A 24,533-nucleotide genomic window follows, 5' to 3' on the forward strand; every position below is an offset into this window, starting at 1 on the left:
AATCCAGAACAGAATGTCCGAGAACCGGGGGAATGAGTCATAACTCGCAATAAGAAAAGAACAAAAAAGAAGTTTTTTCCCCCTTTTCACGCATTATCACTGCCTTTGGAGAAAGAAAGGAAAAGTTTTCACCACACACACTGACCTTGCGTTTTCTGCTTTCAAAGCAAACAAAATTACCCAGATCAAAATAAATAATTCATTATTATTCCTACTTCCTTTTGAATGACGATCCCCGGAATTTCCGGGTATCGAAGTTCAAAATCCCCGGAATTCCGGGGTTTCCCCGGAGCACAAACACCCCTGTGGATATTTTGGCACAAGAGCCATATTTGGCTAAACTGCACTATGCATAAAAAGTAAGAATTATCAAATACACGGGGAGAAAAATAGCTTTCATAAAATTTCAAAAAAAAAAAAAAAAAAAATGGATGGTGTGTTTTATTTATCAAGTCACGCAGGGTTACAGAATGAGGAATTAAAAAAGTTCTGAAGATGGGAATTGAAAGGACATTCGATCAGAATGTCGTTAACAGTAAAATTAGTATGGGGACATACGAGCGCGCTTTCTCCAAAAATGAGGTGCCTATGAGTGAAACGTGTATGTCCTATACGGAGACGAGTCAATTTGACGTCGATCTCTCGTATAGGAAAGGCGGGCTACAATCCAACTGAAGGTTTGATTGAATATAATTTATTATGGATCTGCAGATCTCTGGAAAATCTTATGGCTCTTCTGATCTAATTAATGATCCAGTAAAAAAAAAGATGTCTAATTAATGATTTCTTTGCATCGCCACAAAAGAGTGAGAATCAAAGAGTTAACAATTTTTTAGAGCGCGTGTTAGAAATAATTAAATCAAAAAGTGAGTTTGGGATCAGGAAATAAGAGAACATGTTAGAATAAAGAAACATGGGCTAATATAAGATAAAAAAATAGGAAATTAATTAATTTTAAATTAAATTAAGAAATACCATTACATACACACATATATTTAAAAGTATGAAAATCAAACTTGTAGCCAAATATTTATTTCATATGAAAGCTTATAACTTCTAGATATGTTAGCAAGTCACTTATCTCCCTACCACCATCTCCATTTAGGAGAAATATCTCAAAACATAGCATTTTCTATGAGAGAAAACTTTTATTCAGTAACAAATTCAACTCGTATAGTGATTTCACTAATTTGTTTTTTTTTTTTTCTATGAAAGCTCTTTGGATGCCTCATCAATGATTATCTACCCCCTGCTATTATCCTATAGTTTCAAGAGATATTGCATTATAAAACATTAGCAGAGTCCCCAACTTCAACACAATGAACTATTTCTCATTCTGGAAGCAAAGCTAACTAATCAGAAGCTTATTGTTAAACTTTTTTGTTGTTGATGATGTTGTTATAAGGTATAGTTCATTGACCTGACTAAATTAATACTAGTTCTATGACCAACGAACAGCTGATTGCAGAAGACCAATAATTTGACAACTAAAATAATTAAATTTTAGTGCAAATACGAATTTTTTAACTTAGCTAAAATATTTATACCAGTACTTTTTGATTATCTATGACGTTAATTTTTAGTCTATAAAACATGTTCATATCCATTAATACATAGATATGGCAATGCAATTGCATCATTTTAATTCCTCGCAGACTGAAATGGATATACCTCTGAAAAAGATTTCTTAAAACACCTGAAGTATTTACCAATCAACTTTTTCATGTATCGATTATTCTTCAGTAGCATTGAATGCATCAAGGCTTAGAGAGCAAGCAAAATTTCTAAGTCTGCAACTTGATTTTTTCATCTATCAAAAACTTTTTTAAATCTAATTTTAATCACAAAACAGCAAAACCAATTTCCATTTAACTAAATCTTTGCACATATTGAGTCACCACATCTATATACATACAAATAAATAGGTAAGGCAGATCACCCACAGTCGAATTTAGTCAAAATTTTATTACATATTCAATTTTCTGATAATAAATGATAAATGATGATGATAAAAATATGTGCCTCTATCTAGTTCTTTGTACTTCTGAATTATTGCATTCATATGAATACAAATAGAAAGACTTCTCTTTGATGGAAATCTACAAATTTGGAGTTAGAATCTCATACCAAATTTACCTCTAGTTCAATGTGTTCTTGAATTATCTTAATTGTATACAAACATAATTCCAAAAATGAGCATTTCCAACACAGGAAAATATGAAGGCTGATTAAAATCTCGAGTTCAAATTTTTTTGATGATTACAAAATTTTATCTTCATTTATACTTTATGCACAAGGAAAAAAAAAGCCAATTCTCTTTTGTATTTGATATTTATTAATTTTATTTAATCACACAGCCTCCTTAGAAAAACTCAAGACAGTATTAAAAGAAATACATTTGTGAGATAAATACATAGTGAGCAAAACTGAAATTACTGATACCTGAATTTACAACGATAAATATGTTTGTAATACTTGTACGTAGAATGTACATGTCATTAAACTTTGCACTTGCTTTTATTACTTCTAGCTTATTTACTCAAAATGTCTTTATTTTTTTTTTAATTGTGTCAGTGTTTATTTATCGATGAATATATAACTGAAAGTAATTATTACATTCGTTTTATGTAAGATAGCTGGTTTTGAATTTGTATTTAACGTTGGTAAGACTGGCAGATTTCCAATTACATATCTGCTTAGAGTCATTGGGGTTGGAAGAGTCACAGGTAGATCAACTCAAAAAATTTATTTTTCTTGTTAATAAATAAATAAGTTTGTAAAAATTACAAAATCTATAAATGATAAAATATTAGGATAATGATATTTTATCATATATACTCAGTCAGGTTCCTATATGTTTGGTTGCACTCACTGGTTTTCAGAATATTTATAAAAATGAACAATTCTCTTTACAATATTATGTACAAAAAAAGGGATAAAGAGAATCAGGTCATAAAATAAATACACATTCAGAAAGTTATTAAAAGAAAAAAATATTATTAAAATAAATCATTAATATGTTAAAAATGTACTGAAATGTTAAATTAAATAGACCATTTTATTACAAGAACTTCATAATGTAAACTGCCTGCCTAATGCCAAAGAACATCTAAATCCTCCACTGCTAATAAAATTAATGTAATTATATACAAAGCAATATTAAATCTATCTGTTGCATTATTTCACGATTTTAAAATAAATTTATGAGTTTAATAACAGAAAAATAAGATTATTAATGTATTAAAGCGCCAACAGTATTCCAGAAGCTGCTCAAAAAGATCTTTTCCCATTACTGCTAACAATTCGGAAGTAAATCTATGAAGCCTTATTTCAAACATCAGTCAAAAGAAAATGGTTCTAATTGAATTTCTTAAATTATGAATTCAGTCCCCCACGACAATAATGAAAATCTACTAATGTACGATATTCCAATACCAAATTTCTAAGATATTTTAGGTAAATCAAGAAAATTGAGAATTGCATAACAATGCCTGATCTGAAATGCTTCCCAAGCAACATCAAAGGATTGAGTTCTTTCTCAAATTACAACCTTTAACTGAGTATTAATCCTTAAAGTGGTACATAAATATAAATGATAATTTTAAATCTTTATATTATTTAAACTTTTATATTAAATTTATATATTCTTTTATATTTGATTTGTGATATATATATATATATATATATAATATTGCCCCTTTTATATATATAAATATTGTAATCAAATTTCCCATAACACTCAGTTGATGCAAAATATATTTATAGGTTAGTTACCTTTGCTCTCAAATTATTATAATCGATATAATTGTCATACAATAAATTGATGATGTTATTGATATAATTGTCATACAATGCCATATTTCACTAATGACTCCAGTTAGTACATCAAAATTTGTTTAGGCATATAATGTTTTTTAACATATGACAATTTGTTATTTAAGGCGACAACATAATATTGTACTTCTGATCTCATCCAAAAGATTTGATTAGGAACTAATAAGACCAAGGTATTAGCATATTTAAAGGTTTCTTCTAACTATTGCTAATTATATTTGGCATTACCAAGAAATCTACAAGCGACTACATCATCAGTAAATAAGGTCATATGTACTTCTATCTGACTTAAAAATACGGAAAGAATTACAAAATATTAAACATTAGATTTTCACTTTTTAACTGTGGTGCTGTGTGGGTTCATGCACCAAATTACCGTAATCTTATAATTTAAATTTATAAATGTTATAATTTGAAACAAAAAGACAGAAAATCCACAATGTTCTATGTTTGCCTTAAAATGAACTTAAATGTTTAGTTAAATCGATATAACAACATTTTTGTATAATCAAAATCAAAGTATGTTTTCCAAGCATCAATTATTAATAAAATTATCCCTCCAAGCATATTTGTCTTATTTGGTTTCTAAAGCACAGAAAGAAAAAAAAAGAAGTAGGACAAATTTTAAAATTTTCAAAAAATTCAAACACACAAATATAAAAATCATGTTTAATCTGCTTTTATGACTATTAAAATACATTTGACAAAAAAATAAGTTAATGCAAATATTATGGGAATTTCAAAACAGAATATTTTATCAACATGTTTTGAAATAAAAGTAAAGCCCTTTTAGATAACAGAATATGTTTATTTACAAAATGTTTGTTATATGCAAAAAGAAATTTACACTTATACATAAATTTCAGAATTAATTTAAAAGAAGAATCCTTTCATTCTTCTTCCCATTCCTTGCCTATCATAGAGAATGTTGAACTTATTTACATACTGCAAAAAAATAGAAGGAAACATGTTAGATATAAATTTTGAATTAAAACAAAAGAAACTGGCTTCAAATGATGAAAACTGATGCTTTACCTGATTTATTGTATTACATCCTTTAGTGAGAGTTCCAAGATAAGTCATGAGCCCAACATCATTACATTGCTAAAATAAAAACAAAACAGAAGTTTTTACATGAGCATAAGAGAGAAATATATACAAGATATATTTTTTAAAAATTAATGTCTATGTAATTTAATATATATGTAATTTAATGAAATGCATTTGCATGTTTCCAGTACATATTATATACCTACTGTTTACTTAAAAAAATTTATCAGAATAAATATTAGAAGAAAGCTGTGGATCCTATTATAATAAAGCAATTAAGATATAAAATATGTTTTGTAGTTTAATATTAGAAAACAGGTAGGGCATGTCAAAGACTCTTTAATAATATGTCTGTATTAACAGTAACTATAAGGAAACTTTCTTTTCCTTCAAGTATATCTTTATTCAACAAAACTTTTATAGTCTAATATTGATTTACAAAGATAAAAAATTCTTCAGAATGCATATTGAAACATATTTTCAGAAGCTATTGATTGATTTTTAATCAATCTGCTTTAATTTCAATAACCTGCTTAAAGGAATCCAAAATACCACTGCCCTTTCACCCATCAGATGAGTTTTATAATTACTCTACAACTAGAGACAGGCTTGTTCAGTAACAATGCTGGATAAAAAGCCTTCATTTCAATTATAAATATTCTATATTGTTTCAATTTAAAATATTAATATATTTATTCGATTATAATACAATTCTTTATTGATAAGGCTGAAAAGTCTGAATATAATGGAAATTTGCATTCATGCAAAAATGAATTTTTTTAAAGATTGCTTTCAAAATACAGCATTTTAACATTAAGTGGAGAAAAAATATCTGAGCAAGACTAATTAATTAATATATATATATATATATGATAAGCAGGTTGAAAAATGACATAAAAATACTCATAATTTACTAATTAAATGGATTTGAAATTAAAAGTATTGAAATATGAAACAAAATCAAACTACTTAAAACAGACAACAAAACAAATTAAAACAATTTTAAAAGGCAGTGTTTAAAAAATAAATTATTATATCACAAATAAAAAAAAATTAAAAAAAAAACTGTGTGCACAATGAAATAAAAGCAGAAGTGAAAATTACAGTTCAGTATAAAATCTTAAAGTGATTTTTTTTAATTCATAACTTTAACATTGAAAGAATATCAAATATGCAATTGAATAATTTGATGAAACAAAGAAAAACATTTGAATTTCTTACAACAATAAATTAAGTGCTAAATTAAATGTAAAAATGTATAAATTAAGTGCTAAATTAATTTTGAAAAATTTACTGAATTGAAGAAAAATTGTATTAAAATGAAATTGGGTGCAGTCAAAAGGTGTAAAAATACTTTTAGAAGATGAATTGGTAGAACAAAAACATGCTTAATTTTTATTTAACTTATATTTTAATTGACTTTGTAAAGTGACAACAATATTTCTGATCTTGAAGAGCCCATGAGCCAAATTTATCGACAGTGACTGAATAATGATATACAAACAAACATTCATCTGATATATATATATAAATATGTAGAAAGAGACAAACAAAGAGATAATGTACTTAGTAGGAATACTTAGATGAAATTTCAATATAATGTTTAATAAGATGTTGTTGGAATTCCTGGCTTAACCATAATATGATGTAACTTTTGTGCATGTGAGCTGGTGACATCAGGAAAAAATCCCGTGATCCCACTGTAAATGATGTAAGTTTCAGTTTCATTTCAGTTTTGGTTGATGAAGTGTGTAAGAACGGAACCAGAGATGATCGTGTGCTATATAAAGAATTCGTGCACATAAAATGAAATATGTAAATATTTGTATATAATTATCTGTGCCTGTGTCCTCGTCCACCAAATAAAAAAAAAGAATGCTTGGATTAATGGTTTCAATGTTTATGTGATCTGATTCCTGTTGGAATACCTCGATTCCTCTGATTTAGAAGTTCCTGGAAAGACAGGTAAGAGTGAATTTTCTCTTACATTTTGAATTTGCGGCCTAGAAATCCCAAAAGACATTATACTTTTCTGGTAATTGTGTGATATAAAAATCATACAAACAAAATGAATCCTGACAGATCATGCTTTTCATTTTCACATGTTGTATTACTTCAAACAACAAAAAGTTCTTATTTTTATATTACAACTACTAAATAAAAAAACAGTTTAATGTGCATTCATTCCTGATCATGAACAAACAGAAAGATTAAATCAAATAAGTGTTACAAAATAAAGTAATAAATACAGGTTTGGAATAATGTAAAAAAAGTTGAAACTCTAAAAAAAGAGAATTAAAGAATGCCCAATGGGCCAGCAACTATTGATGCATATATTTCAGTATATCCATTTAAGCATTATATTGATATCAAATATGCACTGCTAATAAAAGAAAACAGATGATCAGATAAAAATTTAAAAAAATCTTCAAGAAATACTCAGAACAGAATCAGATATTCATTGGACTACAGAATATGCAAATTAAAACTATATTTCATACAAAATTAATACTGGATAATAATTTTAAAATAAAAAATTATTTAATGCATTTGATAAAGTTTTTTTTCTCTCCCCCCCCCTACAAAATGTATATTAAACTACAATACTGTGCTAGATTAATAAAATAATCAAGAAAACAATATATACACAAGTTCTAGAAAAATTACAAGGTATAATAATTGAAATGTATTTATATTACAATTTTATAATTGAAAGATAATTCAAACATCACTAGACACCTCAAAAATCATTTTAAAATATTAATGAATAAAGAGTAAGACAAAAATTAAAAACTCACATTAAAATATTCTTGTCTAAATGTTTCAGTGGAAATGACAGGTAACCTATGACACAGACTGTATGCTTCTCTTAAAATTTCATGGTTAGGAGCCACTTTTCCCTGTTTTACTGCACGTACATAATCTAGTATAAGATGTACTCTGCTGTGCAGCATTTTAATGGCACTATGTTGAGCTTGCAACTGTTCAGCAACTAGAGTCAAGAAAGTAATTATAAACAAAAGCATCCTGAGGTAATAATGAGTGTAGATATATTCATGAAAAGATATATAGATTTATTGAAAAAAGAAAAAAATTACAAAACTATCTGGAAATAAAGCAACCATAGATTAATATTCCATCATCTACTACTCTCAATTATCGTAACATGATAGTTTTTATTCTAATACAATTGCAATAAAGCATTGTTTCTAAGAAAATTAATGAAGTTAGTAAAAACCTATTTAAAAAATTATGCATCCCAATTTAAAACAGATTCCTAAGAAATTGTCTTAACCCTCTAAGCATGGAATTATTTTTAAACTTATAGCTTTCATATTAAAAAAGAATCTTTTAAAATAAATAAATTTTTTTTCATCTTATTAAATCTTATGGATAAATTTAATTAAATGAAATTTATCCATGATATATATATATATATATATATATATAATTATTAGCTTTAGAACTGGACATGAAAAATAGGATAAAGCAAATTATGTTGCTTTGTCAATTAATAAATTTCAAAACAACCAATATATTCGAAGTGAAATAAGTTTTAAATATCAATAATTGAAATTATGCATGAGAAAATTCAATATTTAAGCGAAACTGTTAAATTTCGTAGATCTTTTTCTATTTCATTAATATGTAAAGATATATGTATTATATTATTCACTGATAGCTGACAATGGGGAATACTCAAGTTATGATGATCTTTAATTCAGATTTGTCAAATTGTCATTTAAAAATAATTATACTTAGACAATTGTATTATAGTGTATATCTATTAAATATAGTGACTAATAGAGGATTGAAAAAGGTAACGGATATGCTAAAATGAGTATTACAACAATTTTTAATCGTATGAATAAAAACTCATATTCAATCTTTAATAGGGCAAAAAAGAGAGCAGTAGATTTAAATTACAAAACTTGAAAGTAAAAATACCTCATAAAATTTTTTCCAACAGTTCAATAAGCCTACATAAAATAGGAGAATTTTAACATATTAAATGCTGCTTTTTAGACATGCATTAGAAGAAACAGCCAATATGTTTTTTGTTTTGTTTTTTTCTTTTTGAATAGATTTATCCAATTCACATATTCATTTATAAGCAAATTAATTGCATTCACTTAAAATGCTGAAATCATTTACTATTTAAAGTGTAATTTAAAAAAAAACATTATAGAAAATATAAAACTATTATAGAAAAATTATAGAAAATAAACAACTCTAGTTAAATTATGTTAAATTTATTCTTTTAAAAATAAATATATTTCAATACTTGTTTTATTATTTTTAGACATACCTAATGAACTTTCACCAGATTCATTTGTTGACATTCTTGCCATGTGATCTAACCCAATGCGCTCAGCTTCTTCTGTAGCCAAAGTATATATTAATTCAACAAATAACATGGTAGCCTGAAAAAAAATTAAGCATTTGTTAATAAAATTAATTACTCATTTTAAATACAGGATTATTAAAATAAAGAACAGCAATTTAAAATTCTGTACAAGATTTTAAAGAAAAAGGTATATTTTACAATAGTACAATAAAAACCATGGTTAATCTTACAAGGTTTAACAGAAACATCTTTTATCTGAAGTACCTCTGAAATTGCAAATGAAAAAACATGTATCATATTATACAAGAATAATCCCAAAGCTTTATGATAGGCTTCATGAAAATGACTCAGAAAGCTTTGAAAACTTGGCAATACAAGTAAAAAAGAATTTTTAGACGTGAAAATATGGAAATGTGCAAAATGGATAAATTCATGAATCAAGAAATAGTATAAAAAGTGTTACGTTCAAATGGTAAATTGATTGTAAAGCCAGAAAAAAAAAAAAAAAAAAAACTAAGTATATGCTAACAATTGTTTTAAAGCACTAGAAATACAAGAAAACAAACTCTTAATTTAGTAAAGACAGACTCTTGTTGTACACATTATAACCTACTTATGATTATCATTTTAACAAGGCAAATAGGGTCCCTCCCCCAACAAAGTCGTAGTAAATGAGAGGTTCTAAATATTTATCAGATTTATAATTAGAATTACTCTTTATTCTTGATTCTTCATATGATTACATTATAGATTAAAAAAGAAATATTTTGCATTCAAATATGAGATTTGGGTGTAGATGCATCACTGCTGCTATCGGAGAAACTAATACAATTTTTACTATAACCATAATTTGAGCTTTCATCATTGAAATTTCCACTCCATCTTGAATGCTTTGTTCTCATGGGATTAATTTTTTACTTGTAGTCAGTCTTAGTGCCAAACCCTCTCCTGTACCTCTGATTTTTGCATGATTTGATGTACTTAGTTCCAATAATTTTTGCTCTTTTATCTTCCAATTGATCCTCTCTTGAATAGAAAGCACAAATGATCACATTTTATAATCTTCTGTCCCAGTTATAAAAGAGTAAGAAGATGGTGGTAGATACCCATTTTTCCCAGGGGCAAAGATTCTCTTCCATTAACTCTCTATTTCTTATGTTTCTCAATGGGGAACATCAAATAATCCGTTTGACACTATTCACAAATAATCACCATACAGTGATTGAATACTAATTACACTAAAGTATACTATATATTACTACTTCCATCTTAAAGCAACTCGGAAACTCCAGTACATTTGTTGCTACTTCAGGTTGCTCTATGATCTGTTGAAGAATGTAGTTAGTTAATGCAGCTGATAGCCTTCTAATGAAAAGCTGATGAGAATATTGGGAGGGATGCAAGAAACAAAACAGAATAAAAAGAAAATTATTGAGTTTCTTACTTAATAATTCACATGCTACAAAATTACTAAGTATATATTGATGCACTTATTTCAATTTTAAAAATAAAATTTTCATAAAGAGTATAAGTGTATCCTACAAAGAGAACTTTTCAGAATTACATATTGAAATTATATACAAAATAACAATGCAAGGTTTACCCCCCCCCAAATTTTTTTTATATCCAAAATGGTTCTCCCTACTTCTTTAGCTAAATTAACTCAGATTATAGACTGATTATGCTTTTTCTACACTAAATTATGCAAAAAAAAAAAAAAAAAAAAATGTAAATCTTTTTCTGTTATGCTGATTATTTTTTATCATATACTTTAAATTTATTTTTAAAAACAAGTAAGCACAAATAAACAAAACAAAAAAATACAGAAGAATGTGATAAAAAAAAAAGAAGCCAAAGAAAATTTGGTAAAATAAGTTATTTGCAAAATTGGAAATCAATATCTTTCTTGATTAATGCACAGTTTGTAAAACATTTATCTAAAATATTAAGTCAATATTAATGAAACATCTTACCTCACCACTCACTAAGTCAATCACAGATTCATAAATGGATACAGGTAGCTAAAAGCAAGAAATTAAAAAGTCATTATTGTTAAATGACATAACAAAACATGAATAATTAATTTATCTTTAAAATCAAAAAACATTTAAAAAATATTTCTATTCTTGTTTATTATTCTATTATATCAAAATACATTGAAAACTATGAATTCCATAACTTTTTATTCATTAAGAACAATTTTTACATAACTAAAACAAATGGCCAGATTTTATTTGAAAAAAGCAGTTACTGATGCTATCACCATGCATAGTTCTATAAGCTAAAACTAACGCAAAAACTAACCAAGGAAAAAATAATTTAAACAGAAAAAATATATAAATGAAGCAGAGTGAAAAAAAAAAAAACTATCCTAATATTTAACCCATTGCTGTCATACCATTCAAAGAAACTGAAAATCTGATTTAAAGTAATTTGAAGTATGCACTCAAGACTCATTTGAAAAACAACAGTTTAATAATTGTGATTGCAATGACAAAAATTTCAAAAGGAAATACCTGCTTTTTTTAATGAAATGTGATCTCAACCATTTCATATGCATACTGAAATCTGTAGGAAAAAATAAACTACGAGCAGGTATACTGATTTCTTGATTCAGCATAGGGGACTGTCATTTTTGACATTGCTGCACCAAGTAACAGAAAAAAAGTGTGGTGATGGTGCGAAGAGCTTGCTGCACACCTTTGCTTTCTTGTACTCTGACAACAAACCACTGACAGGAAAATATAGGGAAATTGTAAAGATTTATTATCTGAATGGACAAAATGGCACAGAGGCATTGCATGTCTACTGCAGAAACCATAGGCAGTGCTGTGGCCATGTACTAAAACTTATTCAAGATTTAAAACACAAATTTACAAGAATTAGTTACACTTCAATTTCGGCCAGAAAGACTTTTCCATTTGTGTCCAGGCTGATACAGATGATAATTATGAAACAATAAGGGAAGTTTCTTTCAAGTGCATATAATGTTTCACACATTTTGTCCACATGTTTCAGTATTAAGTTTCTGTGTTGTATTCTTCACATGTTTTAGTATTGACTCCTGAGTGTCCAGATGTTCCAAGTAGATAATAATCAACTATAGCTTGATTTTGCTAATGAATTCCTCATTCGATATGATGACAATAACAGTTGGCCTTTACTGATTCTGCGAACAGACAAGGCTGATTTCTAGTTGACCAGTAATGTTAATTTGAAGAACTAAGAGCATTAGATAAGCAATAATCCTCATGATGTAACTATATTTCCCAATATGAAGTAAAAGCGACTGTATGGTACAACCTTTACAACAAGCACCTTCAATTTCAGATTTCAATTTTTTTAAAGGTTTATTTGTGAAAATATATAAACCTATACAGTAATAAGAACTTGTTACCTAGAAGTGCTGACTAATTCATGCAGTTTCTGAATTGCTACAGTGAAATGTTCTATCTGACATCATATGGATGCAAGATGGTGAATATAGAGTTTCCAAAAATGTTTCTTAATACAACAGTTTCATGACAATCTCCCATCATTTCACATCTCTATATCTATCAAGGTCCCCCAAATCCACTTCCATGGATTTCTGAATATGGGGATACCTGAAATCCAAAATGTATGCATTTAATCTGCAAACTGCATCTGATTTGAAAAATGCAATCAGACGTCAGGTTCAAAACATGCTGAAATAATATCCACTATAAGCAAAGTGTATTCTTATATGAAGGAGGTTCACACGGAAAATTTGTGGAACACTTTAAAATTTACTTTTTGTTATTTTTCTGTTCTAAGTGGTTGTTTCTTCTTTTGTTTTTAATCTATCTAGTGCCAACAATTTTCCTGCTACAGGTAAAATTCCAATGCACACATTTCATTTTCATCAAGATCATATTTGAAAAAAAAAAAGTGAGTGGTGCCATTTGAAATTTTGTCACTGTAACTGTAGTCTTCCCAATGATTCTTGAGTGCATACCTCAAAATAATTAAACCAATTTTTTTTAATGGTATAATAGCAGTCTGGTATATTACATCTGGGTAGTTTTTTTTATAACCACTCTATTATAATTAATTTGAGATCATTAATTCACAAATATCTTGTGTAGTGAAGTAGAGCAGATTTTTGACTATTACTTTTTTTTTAATTGCCACAGCAAAATGTGGAAACATTTTTTAAAGACTAATCAGTAAGATTTTTTCAAAAATTAAAAGTCAATTTTTTTATTCTTTTATCTTGAATATAATTTTTCATGTTAGAATATATAATTATTACATGAAAGTAACTTACATTTAAATAATATTTGTTATAATTAAACTTACATTTGTTTGTAGTTTTGTTTAGTGAATTTAGTGTACTGTTATTGTTTTTTGAAAAGTGTATACACATTCTTACTGTATACTATTTGTGATTTTAAATTTATTGCAATCAAGTTAAAATCATTATAAATTTATTTAAAAATTTATTGATATTTTTATCCCTCAATCTTCCTTCTCTAGAATAACTTTTTGAAAAATATAGTCAGGCACAGAAATAACACTTTTTTTAATTACTAATCTATGCTAAGAGATAACAAAATATGGAAAAGGCTAACTTTTATTATGTAAAAATTTGTTTTTAATGATATGGATGAAGTAAGAATATATATAAAATATATTTTATCCCGCATTTTTTTAAAATCTATTTTTCTCTCCTGCCACATTTTACCAAATAGTTTGGCATCTACTATATAAGCAAATATGCAAGATACAATTCCTTACAAAATTTAGCTTTCAAATTTTTAAAGAATTGTCTTACATAATATGAATGTGGTAACTTCCAAAACTGTAAACTTTTCTAAAATGTTAATTTTTGGAAAATAACATTTTATCAATATGTTTCCATATTAAACATCATCTTTAATTATATGTGAATACACCAATTAACATTAGTATTAAATCACCTTGCAATTGTATTTCAGTAACCTTTTAAGAGACTAAATTTCAGTTTGCATTCCAAGCTTTTTTTTCTTTTTTTTTTCTAATAGTTAACTTACTTCAGTATGCCTTCCTAGAGGATTAAGCTTTAGAAACACTGGACTTTCATAAATTTCACATATCTATAAAAAGAAAAAATTATAAGTAAACTACCTTAAATGTCCATCTATAGAAATAACAATAAATAATGTAAAGAAAAAATAAATAGTAGGAGTTAAAGACAGGCTAAAATTCCTACCTGTTTATGCACTTTAATGTCGGATTCATTAACAGAATCACCAGTAGTATACCAGCCAATTAGATCCAAATCACTAAAAACTTGTTTAACTGAAAAAAATAAGCATGATTTACTAATTATGTTGATTCAATTAATATAAGAAAAATTAACTGACCAAATATAAAATTGAGACAAATTTTTAGTCCATACACTTTTTTAATATTATTAGTGACTTAATCTATGCAGGTAATAGAAATTTACAAAGCACCCCAGTCATTCGCAGTCAATAGCAACTATTCATAATGATGCCCTGTCATTGGTTTAAATACATAAGTATGAATAACTTTGTTAATTTATTCAGACATTTTATATTATTTAACGTTAATTCTTTTATTTAGTAAATAATGTGGATTCCAAAAAGAAAAACTTAATTGTATTTGCTGCTAAGTTAGCTACTTTCAAGAATAACTATTTCATGAACTGCAACTAAGAAAAATTTGCAGATATTAATGCACTTTAAATGCCCAACAATTCTTGAATGAATGCTTATCTTATGCATGATTTTATAATTTAATGTCAATTAAATAAACAATAAAATAAGCTTAATAAAAAAAATTAATACTGAATTGATTTTGTGAACATAGCTAATTAACAATACATCCATTTCTAAATTTATTATTTTTTTGCAATTCTTTTTTAAAACTCGAAATTATTAAAATGAATTACTATATAGAGAATACTTTCTTAAACATCTTGTAATCAAAGAATTAAAAAATAAGCAATAATTAATTAATTATGACTGAAATTAATTATTAATTAATTATGACTAACATTTTAAATATAAAATAGTTTTTGTACAATCTTTAATGAAATACTGTATATCAAAATGATTTATTAAATAATTCTTAATTACAAAAAAAATAATAATAAAATAAAATTTTAAAAAAAGTAGGAAGACAAATTTTTTACAATCACAATATTTTTTAATACAGCTCCATTTGGTGTGAAACAAAAATTTAATAAATGCTAGTTCCAAAAGAATGGATAGGTCCATTATTTAAAATCATAAAAAAGGAACTTTAAAACCAAACTCCACAATAGAAAAAAATGATAAGGCTAAAATCTAAAGTAAGATGCAATTAAATTTCTATAACAATAGTTATTTTTAATACAGAATAACAAAGAAAATGAGTTTGCTTAAATAATATTAAATAAAATTAATAAATTATATTGCTTAATTAATTAATTATTAAATAAAATTGCTTAAATAATATTAAAGACAATTTATAAACTTCATATATCAAATGAAAAGAATAAATAAGACACATTAAAATAATATATTCTGTAATAATTTACAGTAAGTAATTGGATAATAAATATTTTTTAATCAAAATAAAAGTTCTCTAATTAAATCATTAATTAATCATAATTTATGAGAAAATTTCATTTATTTTCCTGACTCTTCAAAACCAAAAGAGTCAAATAAAAAATCAACTTCTTATTACTTATTAGCAAGAAATGACAATACATACATATAGACAGATTAATTTTTTTATCAATAATATCCCGCCTTTTTGTGTGACATAACTCTAAGGATTGATCGAATATATTTTACCATAAAAATACATGGTATCATGTACTTCTAAAGATGTGTTTTTACATAACTATACAATAGCTAAACAGGTAAAAAAGAAAAGAAATTGCTTTCTTATAAATGATGAGGTGTTTATTATTCAAAAATATGTTGATTTCCCAAATATAAAAATCGTTAAAGAAAGAGCTTGTTCACCAACTTATTTATAATTTGGAATATTTATTTACCAGTCATCTGTTGCATTTAAATTGATTATATTTCAAGCATATATAATCATATAAGCAAAGTATTATTCTATAGGAAAAGATTAAGAAATAAATTTCAACAGTACAAAAATAGGCATGGATAGGCAATGTACTTACATTGCTGCTCTTTTGTAGTATAATAGTCCTTGTCAATAACAATGTCCCCTTCAATTCTATCAAAAACCAACTCAAATGAGTTCATGATTTCTATATTTCGCCCTTCCTGTTTTCCAATGAGAGCTCCAATAACTTGAAGAAAAATAGGTTATTAGTACACACAATAATAATAAAAAAAAATTAATAAAATAATTTAAATAATACATTTTTGACACTTTTCTAGTTAGCTTTATAGAAATTAAAAGGATTATCTAATAGCAATTTGCAATAAAGAATTCAATTATTTGCCTTTAAAACATAAAAATAATTACAACAGGTACACATTTTGGCAATTTTCAAATAAATGTGAGTGGACTTATGGTGGCACTGTTATCAAGCCATTCTTTCATTTACCATTTTAGTTTAAAATTTATTTTTTTATGTAAAGTAGTAGCATCATTACCATATTATGATTAAAATTTTGATCAGCATGATGAGATAACTTCTTGATATCTATTCAAATGCATGTTAAGTTGCACAGATAAGGTATGATAAATTAATACAAATCTTATCTTCAGTACCCATATGAGTCATATAATCATCAAAAACTAATGCGAAAATATTAATTTTTTTTAAAAATAAAATTACTTCAATTTTTTTTTTAATGTGCAGGTAAAATACAAATATAAAAACATACGTTAAATTTTTCGTATTTGAATCAGCAACTGATATAATAAATATCTTAATAATATAAATTATCAATTTCTTTACCTTGTTGAGGAGTTCCTTCTTGAGCTTTTACACGAGTCCAATGCTCAGAGATATTCATTATAACAAGAGGATGCAGAGATATAGTGACACTCCCAGTTGTACCAGGTGCTGCCAAAACATTTTTAGGGATGGCCTCATCTACTTCCATAGACATTTTGTTATCTATTAATAAACATAAATAAAATATAAATAATTAGAAATTTAGATTACTTACACAACTTAAAGAGTATATATGTAAATTTACCGTCACTAAATTTATAAATTACTCCATTGTAACTTAGTTTGTCAAAATAAGAAAAATCTTTAAAATCAGATGTTAACAAATTGTTACAATTACCATCAACAAGAATTGAAAGGTGTGCATGTAGAAAATAACAGCTCAATTATTGATTGCAAATTTTAATATTTCTGCAAAAGTCAGAAATATTTCTTAATAACTTCTATAATTGTAGTTAAGAGTGTAGAAACCTGTTGTCACTGTACCTGTTCCATCAAATCAAGTGGAAACTAACACTATAAGAAACCCACACTGCTTACATAATAGTAAAATGTTTAATGTAATGATTGTTTAATATCCTTATCTAAGTTTTTATTTGTATTTGGTTCATATTATGTATATTCAAATTTGTCAAATTATTAATTATTTATATTAATTAAAATTCTTATTTTATACATCTCACAATTATTTAATGCACTCTGTATTTAACGTTTCCATTTTTATTCTTAATTTCTTCTTATTCATCCACCTTTTTATTCTTAATTTCTTCTTATTCATCCACATTTTTATTCTTAATTACTTATTAATACATTTAGGTAAGCACTATATATGCTTAGAATTCATTTTCTAAATATTTATTTTTTGAATTTTAATTTATATATTTTTACTTTATCGCATAAGAAGTATAGAGAAAGTATTGTATTATTCATTGAAAAAATTCAAATCCGAGATTTTGATGAAATTCTGTGTTTCAGACTTACCCAAGTTTTTTTGAGGAAAAAAACAAAAGCATTTTTGACATTATGTTTGTCTCTGAACATGATAACTCAAAAATGCTTCAAGATAGATGGCTGAAATTTGGTATATAAAATTGTAATCAAATCTATAGATTTTTATTAAATCTTAAATGAAATATGTTCACAGGAAGTCTGTCTGCCTGTTCATGTAATAGTGAAATCAGTAACTACAAAATGGAAAAAAACTAAGTACATAGATCCAGCATCCAAAATATAGAAACTTATCAAATTTTGTACTAAATTCGTCAAACAGTTGATAATCTGTTCTTTCTCATGCCTGTAAACATAACTCATTAGAAAGAGGATGCTGTTGAACTAGACTCAGTTTTGAATTATACAAACTTTATAGGCAACCACAGTTAAAACTGCTTATTGAGGTTAAGATGTTAAGATGGCTTGGCCATATCTGAAGAAGCAATGAAAACAGTGCCCTCAAAATATCCACTTTTAAAAATCCTATGGGATTCCGGGACAGAGGAAGACCTTCAACTAGATGGCTGGATGACATGGAAAGAGATCTGAGTAAGAACTGGAGGGGAGTTGCGTGGGATAGAAAGCACTGGAAAGTGTGCATGGTCGAGGCAGCCAAGGTCTGTTATGCTCATGAAGAAGAAGAAACATAACTCTTAAATACAATGACTTAAATCAATAAAATAAACTTGCAATTACAACTGTTTTTATCACATATTGGTGCCAATTGGCGGATAAAAAAGGCACTTAAAATGCATATTCTCCTGATAGTTTTAGCAAAAGATCTATACCAGGATCTATATTCCCTAACTACTGTTCAATGATGTCAAGCCAAATCACTTTAAGGGAATGAAGATCCTTCCTGAAGGGATAAGAACCCATATTTACTGCAAGAACTGCCCAGAAACTCAGTTCTCACTGAGACACATCTTCAAGTGTGCATCTATTACAACAGATATCTTAAAGCTTAGTTAATTACCACTGATGGATTCACTTTGGGAGATCTGTTACAGTCCTGAATTACCAAAGCTGGCGGCAGTGGTCCTCCAGACCTTTGACAATATATGAGACTTTCTTTCCTCACTTTTTGCATTTCCATGGATACAGCAACAACAACATTGATGTCATGCAAAGAATTTGCACCCTTACAACAAATCCACAATTTCATGGTAGGAAAGAGGGACAAAACCTTTATTGCAAGGAAGTTTCATGCGGACCACTCCCACTGGTTTAATATTGTAAATGTATTAAGAACTGACAGGTCTGAGAGCCTATACTGATTTGTTGTGTCAGAGTGGTTTCTATACAAATGTTTGTCAGTTAGTTACCTACATATCTATTACAGATTGATCAGATTTCTTTGTTACTGATTCTCATATGAGCACAACAGCTCTTTTTCTTTTTTTTAATCATAGGAGAAATTGCAACTCTTACTTCTTCCCCTCTCTTTAAATACTATATTTGCTCTCATTTTTTTCAATTGTTTGCTTTGAAGTTTAAATAAAGAAAAAAAAAAACTTTCTAATATCTATCTATTCCAAGCTTTTTTTCTTTTTCTTCCTAAAGTTATAGATTAATCAGAAAGCCTTTTTTTTTTTTTTAATTTTCATAAATGAATATCTGCCAAATCCTTTTTTAAAAATATCAAATAAACAAATTTTGTAGTATAATTTTAGGCCACAGCTCTACTGTTACATCTCAAATTATATAAATGGCATATGCCTGTTACTTTAACAACATTAAAATGCAAATAATTACACATATAACAATGAACACAATACATTTTTAATTTAAGATTGCTTTTTTTAAATGCAACATTTTAGTTATTACAAAACTGCACCCTTATTATTACATGATCAAAGTGTTAATATAATGCAAACATTATCAAAACACTAAAACAGCATACAGTTTGGAATATTATACACAATTACTTCTTTTATAATCAAAGAACCACATTCTGGATTTTACTAAAAAGGTAGTAATTCATTTTTGAGTAAAAACTGCAACTTATTGTTATGAGAGAGAAAAGGACATAATAATAGATATACCCAATGTCTGAGAATTAGTTCCTCTTCCCTACTATATGAATATTTAACAGAAATCTTTGAAGATTTTTAATTTTTCATTCTTAAGCAAAAAATATCCTAGACTTTTTTCCTCCTCTTCTCAAAAGACATACATTTTTAAAATAATTATAAGCAAGTACAAAATAATAAAGAACTTGAAAACAGGTTTTTTTAAAACTTAATGCTACAGATTTTTTTAACAATAAAAATATTATAACTTTTGCGGTTCTACATTTTTAAATCTATTTGAAAACAAACAAAAAAAAAAAAAAATCAGCCATATAAATAAATATTTTACTTTTCCTTTAAGAATCTACATAAATTGGTTTGAGGTTTAACTAATACAGTTCAATTTATAATGTTAAAATTCTAAATAAGTAAATGAGAATCACACAAAAAGATTGTTTGTTCTTGAAAACAATTTTAAGGAATAATAATAATAAAATAAAGAATATGACTATATTATCTTTGACTGAGGCATAAAGAATAAATTAATTGTAAGCAAGATAATCAAACATCATCTGTTAATATAAGCACTTGCAGATAAAAATGCCAGAAATTTAAATTTTTAAAAATTATTTTAGAAAAATGGTGAAATTTTTATTCATTATAATATATTAATAAAACTACTTTTCATTTATTTTTAAAAATAAGAATACTTTTTTTTAATTCAAAAATAATTAAACCAATTTAATTCAAAATTTATTTGCATAGCCAGAATTTAAATAATATCAAACAAGAAATCTAGACCCACCACAAGTTAATGAAACATCTTATGCATTTGCTTTTCTTTTTTATGGCAATTTAAAACTGCTGCTGGGGTAAGATTCAATCTTTCTTCTATACATAAAACAATTCATACAAATCTAACATAAAATAAAATTACATTCCACAAAACTGTAATAATTTAGCAAATATACTTCGAATATCACTGTCTTGCAAATACTGAGCAGGAGAAGTTTGAGTGGCTGCTTACATACAACAGATTTTAAATCTTTTCATCAAATAATCACAATAAATGCTTTAAAAAAGAAAAGAACAATGGTTTTCAAAAGGAAAAGAATAAACTCTTTAAAATTTTTATAAAATAATCTGATCACAGCTTTTGCTAGTACAAGGAGGCGATTCACCAAAAGGCTAAAAAGAAATTTCAAAAATGAGAAACAAAAGGACACGAGAAAGGAAAACATGAAAAAGTATGAATAAAATAGTCAATGTACAGAAAAAAATTATCAAAACTATTGGATTTTATATTATATAATTTTTAATGTATAAAAAGTAAAAAATCAATAGCATATAATTTTCTGAAAGGGGAAATTATAAGGAAACATAATATACAAGGCAAATTTAAATGTATATAGGAAAATAAATATGAGGAAAAAGCCAGTACTATAATATAAATATAACTCACTAGCACATTTTATTTAACATTTCTTTAGAACTCAATGGACCTTTGTGGCATATCTAGAATACATTATTGGTGTTTTGTTTTTATTTACAGACCTTTCATTAACAAGATTCGATTATTGTTTTTCATAGTTTACATTTGAATATCTATCACATTTGTACAAGATGCTTCATTTTGTGTACAAAATTTTTCAGGCTTGTAACTTTTTTTTCTTTTTTCAAATAAATATTTATCAGCAATTCGGCAGTTTTACCATTTATTTTCTATTTAATTTCCTTTGATACTAGCTTTTTTTATCTTGGCTAATTCCTTTTTATTATTATTATTGTTTCTCACACACACACCGCCAAGAACTTCTGCTCTGTAGTTCCTTGTGGCTGTATGTTTTGAGAGATGTTTACCTATATCTTAAGATAGTCTTTTTCATAAAACTGCAGATTTCCTTTGAGATATAAACTCATACTTGATTGTCTGAATGGTATCAAAGCTAGTCTACTTGTTTCAGAAGTAAAGACTAAATTCATGAAAATAAAACTTGAATAATTTAGGCCTATGAAAAGTGGTAAGCATGTACATTCTCTTCTTAACACTAGTGGAAACAATCTGAAATTTTCAACTTCCATCTGCCGGTTATCTACAGGTTCCTTTTGCTGTGACTGCCATAAACAGGCAGGAGATACTTGGGTATCTCCAAGTCACAAGCACAATTTTCTGCAACACTAATGGCATTAATCACTAGAACAGAAAAATCTGGTGATAATATATTTTATATTAAAATAATAAAAAGCCTTTATATTAGCAATCAAAATTCATCAGAAACATTAAATCTCATTGAAAATTTGAAGAAACAGCACATATTTGCAATATTGGTAGACTGAATCTTTTGAATTATTGTACTTGGTAATCAGTGAATCCTATTAATCTAACAAGAAGGCTTTATTTACTTTTCTGAAAATTGATTTTAAAATATAAATCTCATTATATGCTAAAAGGTAATCATAAAATTAATATCTTAATTTATAAATATATTTAATAACAACAACAGGATAAAATCGTTCATATGAATATACAGCTGATTAATAAGTACATAAAAAAGCAATTCTTACACTTATTAGATTAATAATATATAACTAATCACAGTTACAAAATCTTATTTTAGAATATAGTGGGAAATAAATATATAAATACTATGCACAAATGTGCAGAGTAAATGAGCAGTTTATAAACAGCCATGAACTTTCCCAACAAAGATATACAAAAAAAAAAAAAGCAAATGAAATATTTATTTTCAGAGGTTTTACTTATTTATCTTATCATAAAACATAATTCAACTCTATAAGAACAAAAAGAGAAAAATCAGTTCCTTGATTTCAGCATTATAATATCAAATAATTAAAATGAGTCAACATTAATCCTGATCAGTTATAAATTAAAATTTTCCATCTGTATAAATCCTCCAGTCATCTCAATCAGAATTTTATAGTTATATATGTTCTGGAAAGTCCATCTATCATATGACATTTTCAATAAGTACTATCATAATTTGTAAATCCTTCTTTTCTATTTTTTTTTCACTCAATTCAGGATTGGTAAAACAGAAATGGGTAATAAAATCTTATCTAGCCAAAAATTTCTAGTCAAACCTATCAAAATTCATTGAACTAATTAAAATAATAAAAAATTAAGAATAAAGATTAATTAATTACTTATCATATTAAAAATGTGAACAGATATATGGCATGATTTATCACAATAAATCTGATTCTCATTCATAATCTCAGGATTTATCTCTTATTTTCAATATCTTATATAAGCTGTATTAACAACCAACAGGTTTAATAATATAATAATATTTGATGAAACACAAAAAAATTGCAGAATTTAATTAAAAGGCATTGTTAAAGAATGAAAAAAGTACTTTTTAAAAAAAAATTTGGGGGGGGGGGGAGATTACACAATAATTAAATATTAATCACTCAAAACATTTTTTTTAATTCTAAAATGCAGGTAAGAATTTATCTTATGTAATAATATTTTTACAAGTCATTGCAGAAAGACGCTAAAATTCTATATAATTTTTAATTACTTAAAAAAATTTAAAAATTGCTCTGAGGTTCACATTTCCGACCGTCAGAATATACTATAACTTTATTTTACATATCAAATTTGGCAAACAGGTATTAATCTCACTGAGATTTCTCAAAATCACACAACAGTAAATATATATATATATATATCTCGCAAATTATTTAGGTATGACATACTGAAAATATTACGTGTCAAATTTAACTGGATAACAGATCGTATATTGTGAAATTCACATAAGAAATCTTTGTTACTCAGTATATCTCAAAAATTCGCCGATTTCAGTTGACAGATTACGTAAATTGGGTGACTAAGTCATAAAAATAAACATCTGTCACATCAACTGTAGCTATAAAAATTAGTAGCAAAATAAAAATAAAGCAAATACAATAGCGAAATTTCGTTATCTCAAATTTTAATGACAATAAATAAAGACATTAAATCAGATACAGCATATTAAGACTATAAAATATTTCCATAAAATAGAATTATTGTAAATTTTAGAAAATAAGGAAATATTCTAGTTTTAAAACAATTTATTCGCTAATTATAACGTAGATACAACAATCAACTACAAGTTTCCATGATCAGTCGAATAACAATGTCATAATTAATATATCAGTACAAACTTCAAATTAGTCAGAATATATATTATGTAAGATCAACGTAAATAAAGCAAGATAAATAGAATAATTCTTAAAACATACCGGTTAAATGACACAAATTTAGATCGGCGATGCTGTAACTCAAAAAAGTGCAGACCTCCAATAACAGTTAAAAGCTGGTAGAATAACCGTGAAACATCGGAGATTAAAGAACAATAGATATGATGTTAGAATAATTAATATTAAATTGTTTTAT

At 26.4% G+C, this 24,533-nt stretch overlaps 1 protein-coding gene across 1 annotated transcript; it reads right to left on the bottom strand.

Annotated features, from left to right (window-relative positions):
* Nucleotides 1-4,489: 4,489 nt before the first annotated feature.
* LOC129963967 (COP9 signalosome complex subunit 6-like) lies at nucleotides 4,490-24,463 on the bottom strand. Its single transcript, XM_056078604.1, has 10 exons — nucleotides 24,380-24,463; nucleotides 17,130-17,291; nucleotides 16,380-16,511; nucleotides 14,445-14,533; nucleotides 14,266-14,328; nucleotides 11,206-11,253; nucleotides 9,194-9,308; nucleotides 7,683-7,876; nucleotides 4,870-4,938; nucleotides 4,490-4,779 (listed from the first exon to the last, which is right to left on the bottom strand). Exons 2-10 carry the CDS (start codon nucleotides 17,281-17,283, stop codon nucleotides 4,708-4,710), a joined length of 936 nt encoding a protein of 311 aa, XP_055934579.1. The 5' UTR covers nucleotides 17,284-17,291; nucleotides 24,380-24,463; the 3' UTR covers nucleotides 4,490-4,707.
* Nucleotides 24,464-24,533: the final 70 nt, after the last annotated feature.

The sequence above is a fragment of the Argiope bruennichi genome, chromosome 3, assembly GCF_947563725.1.
Source record: "Argiope bruennichi chromosome 3, qqArgBrue1.1, whole genome shotgun sequence".
NCBI lineage: Eukaryota > Metazoa > Arthropoda > Arachnida > Araneae > Araneidae > Argiope > Argiope bruennichi.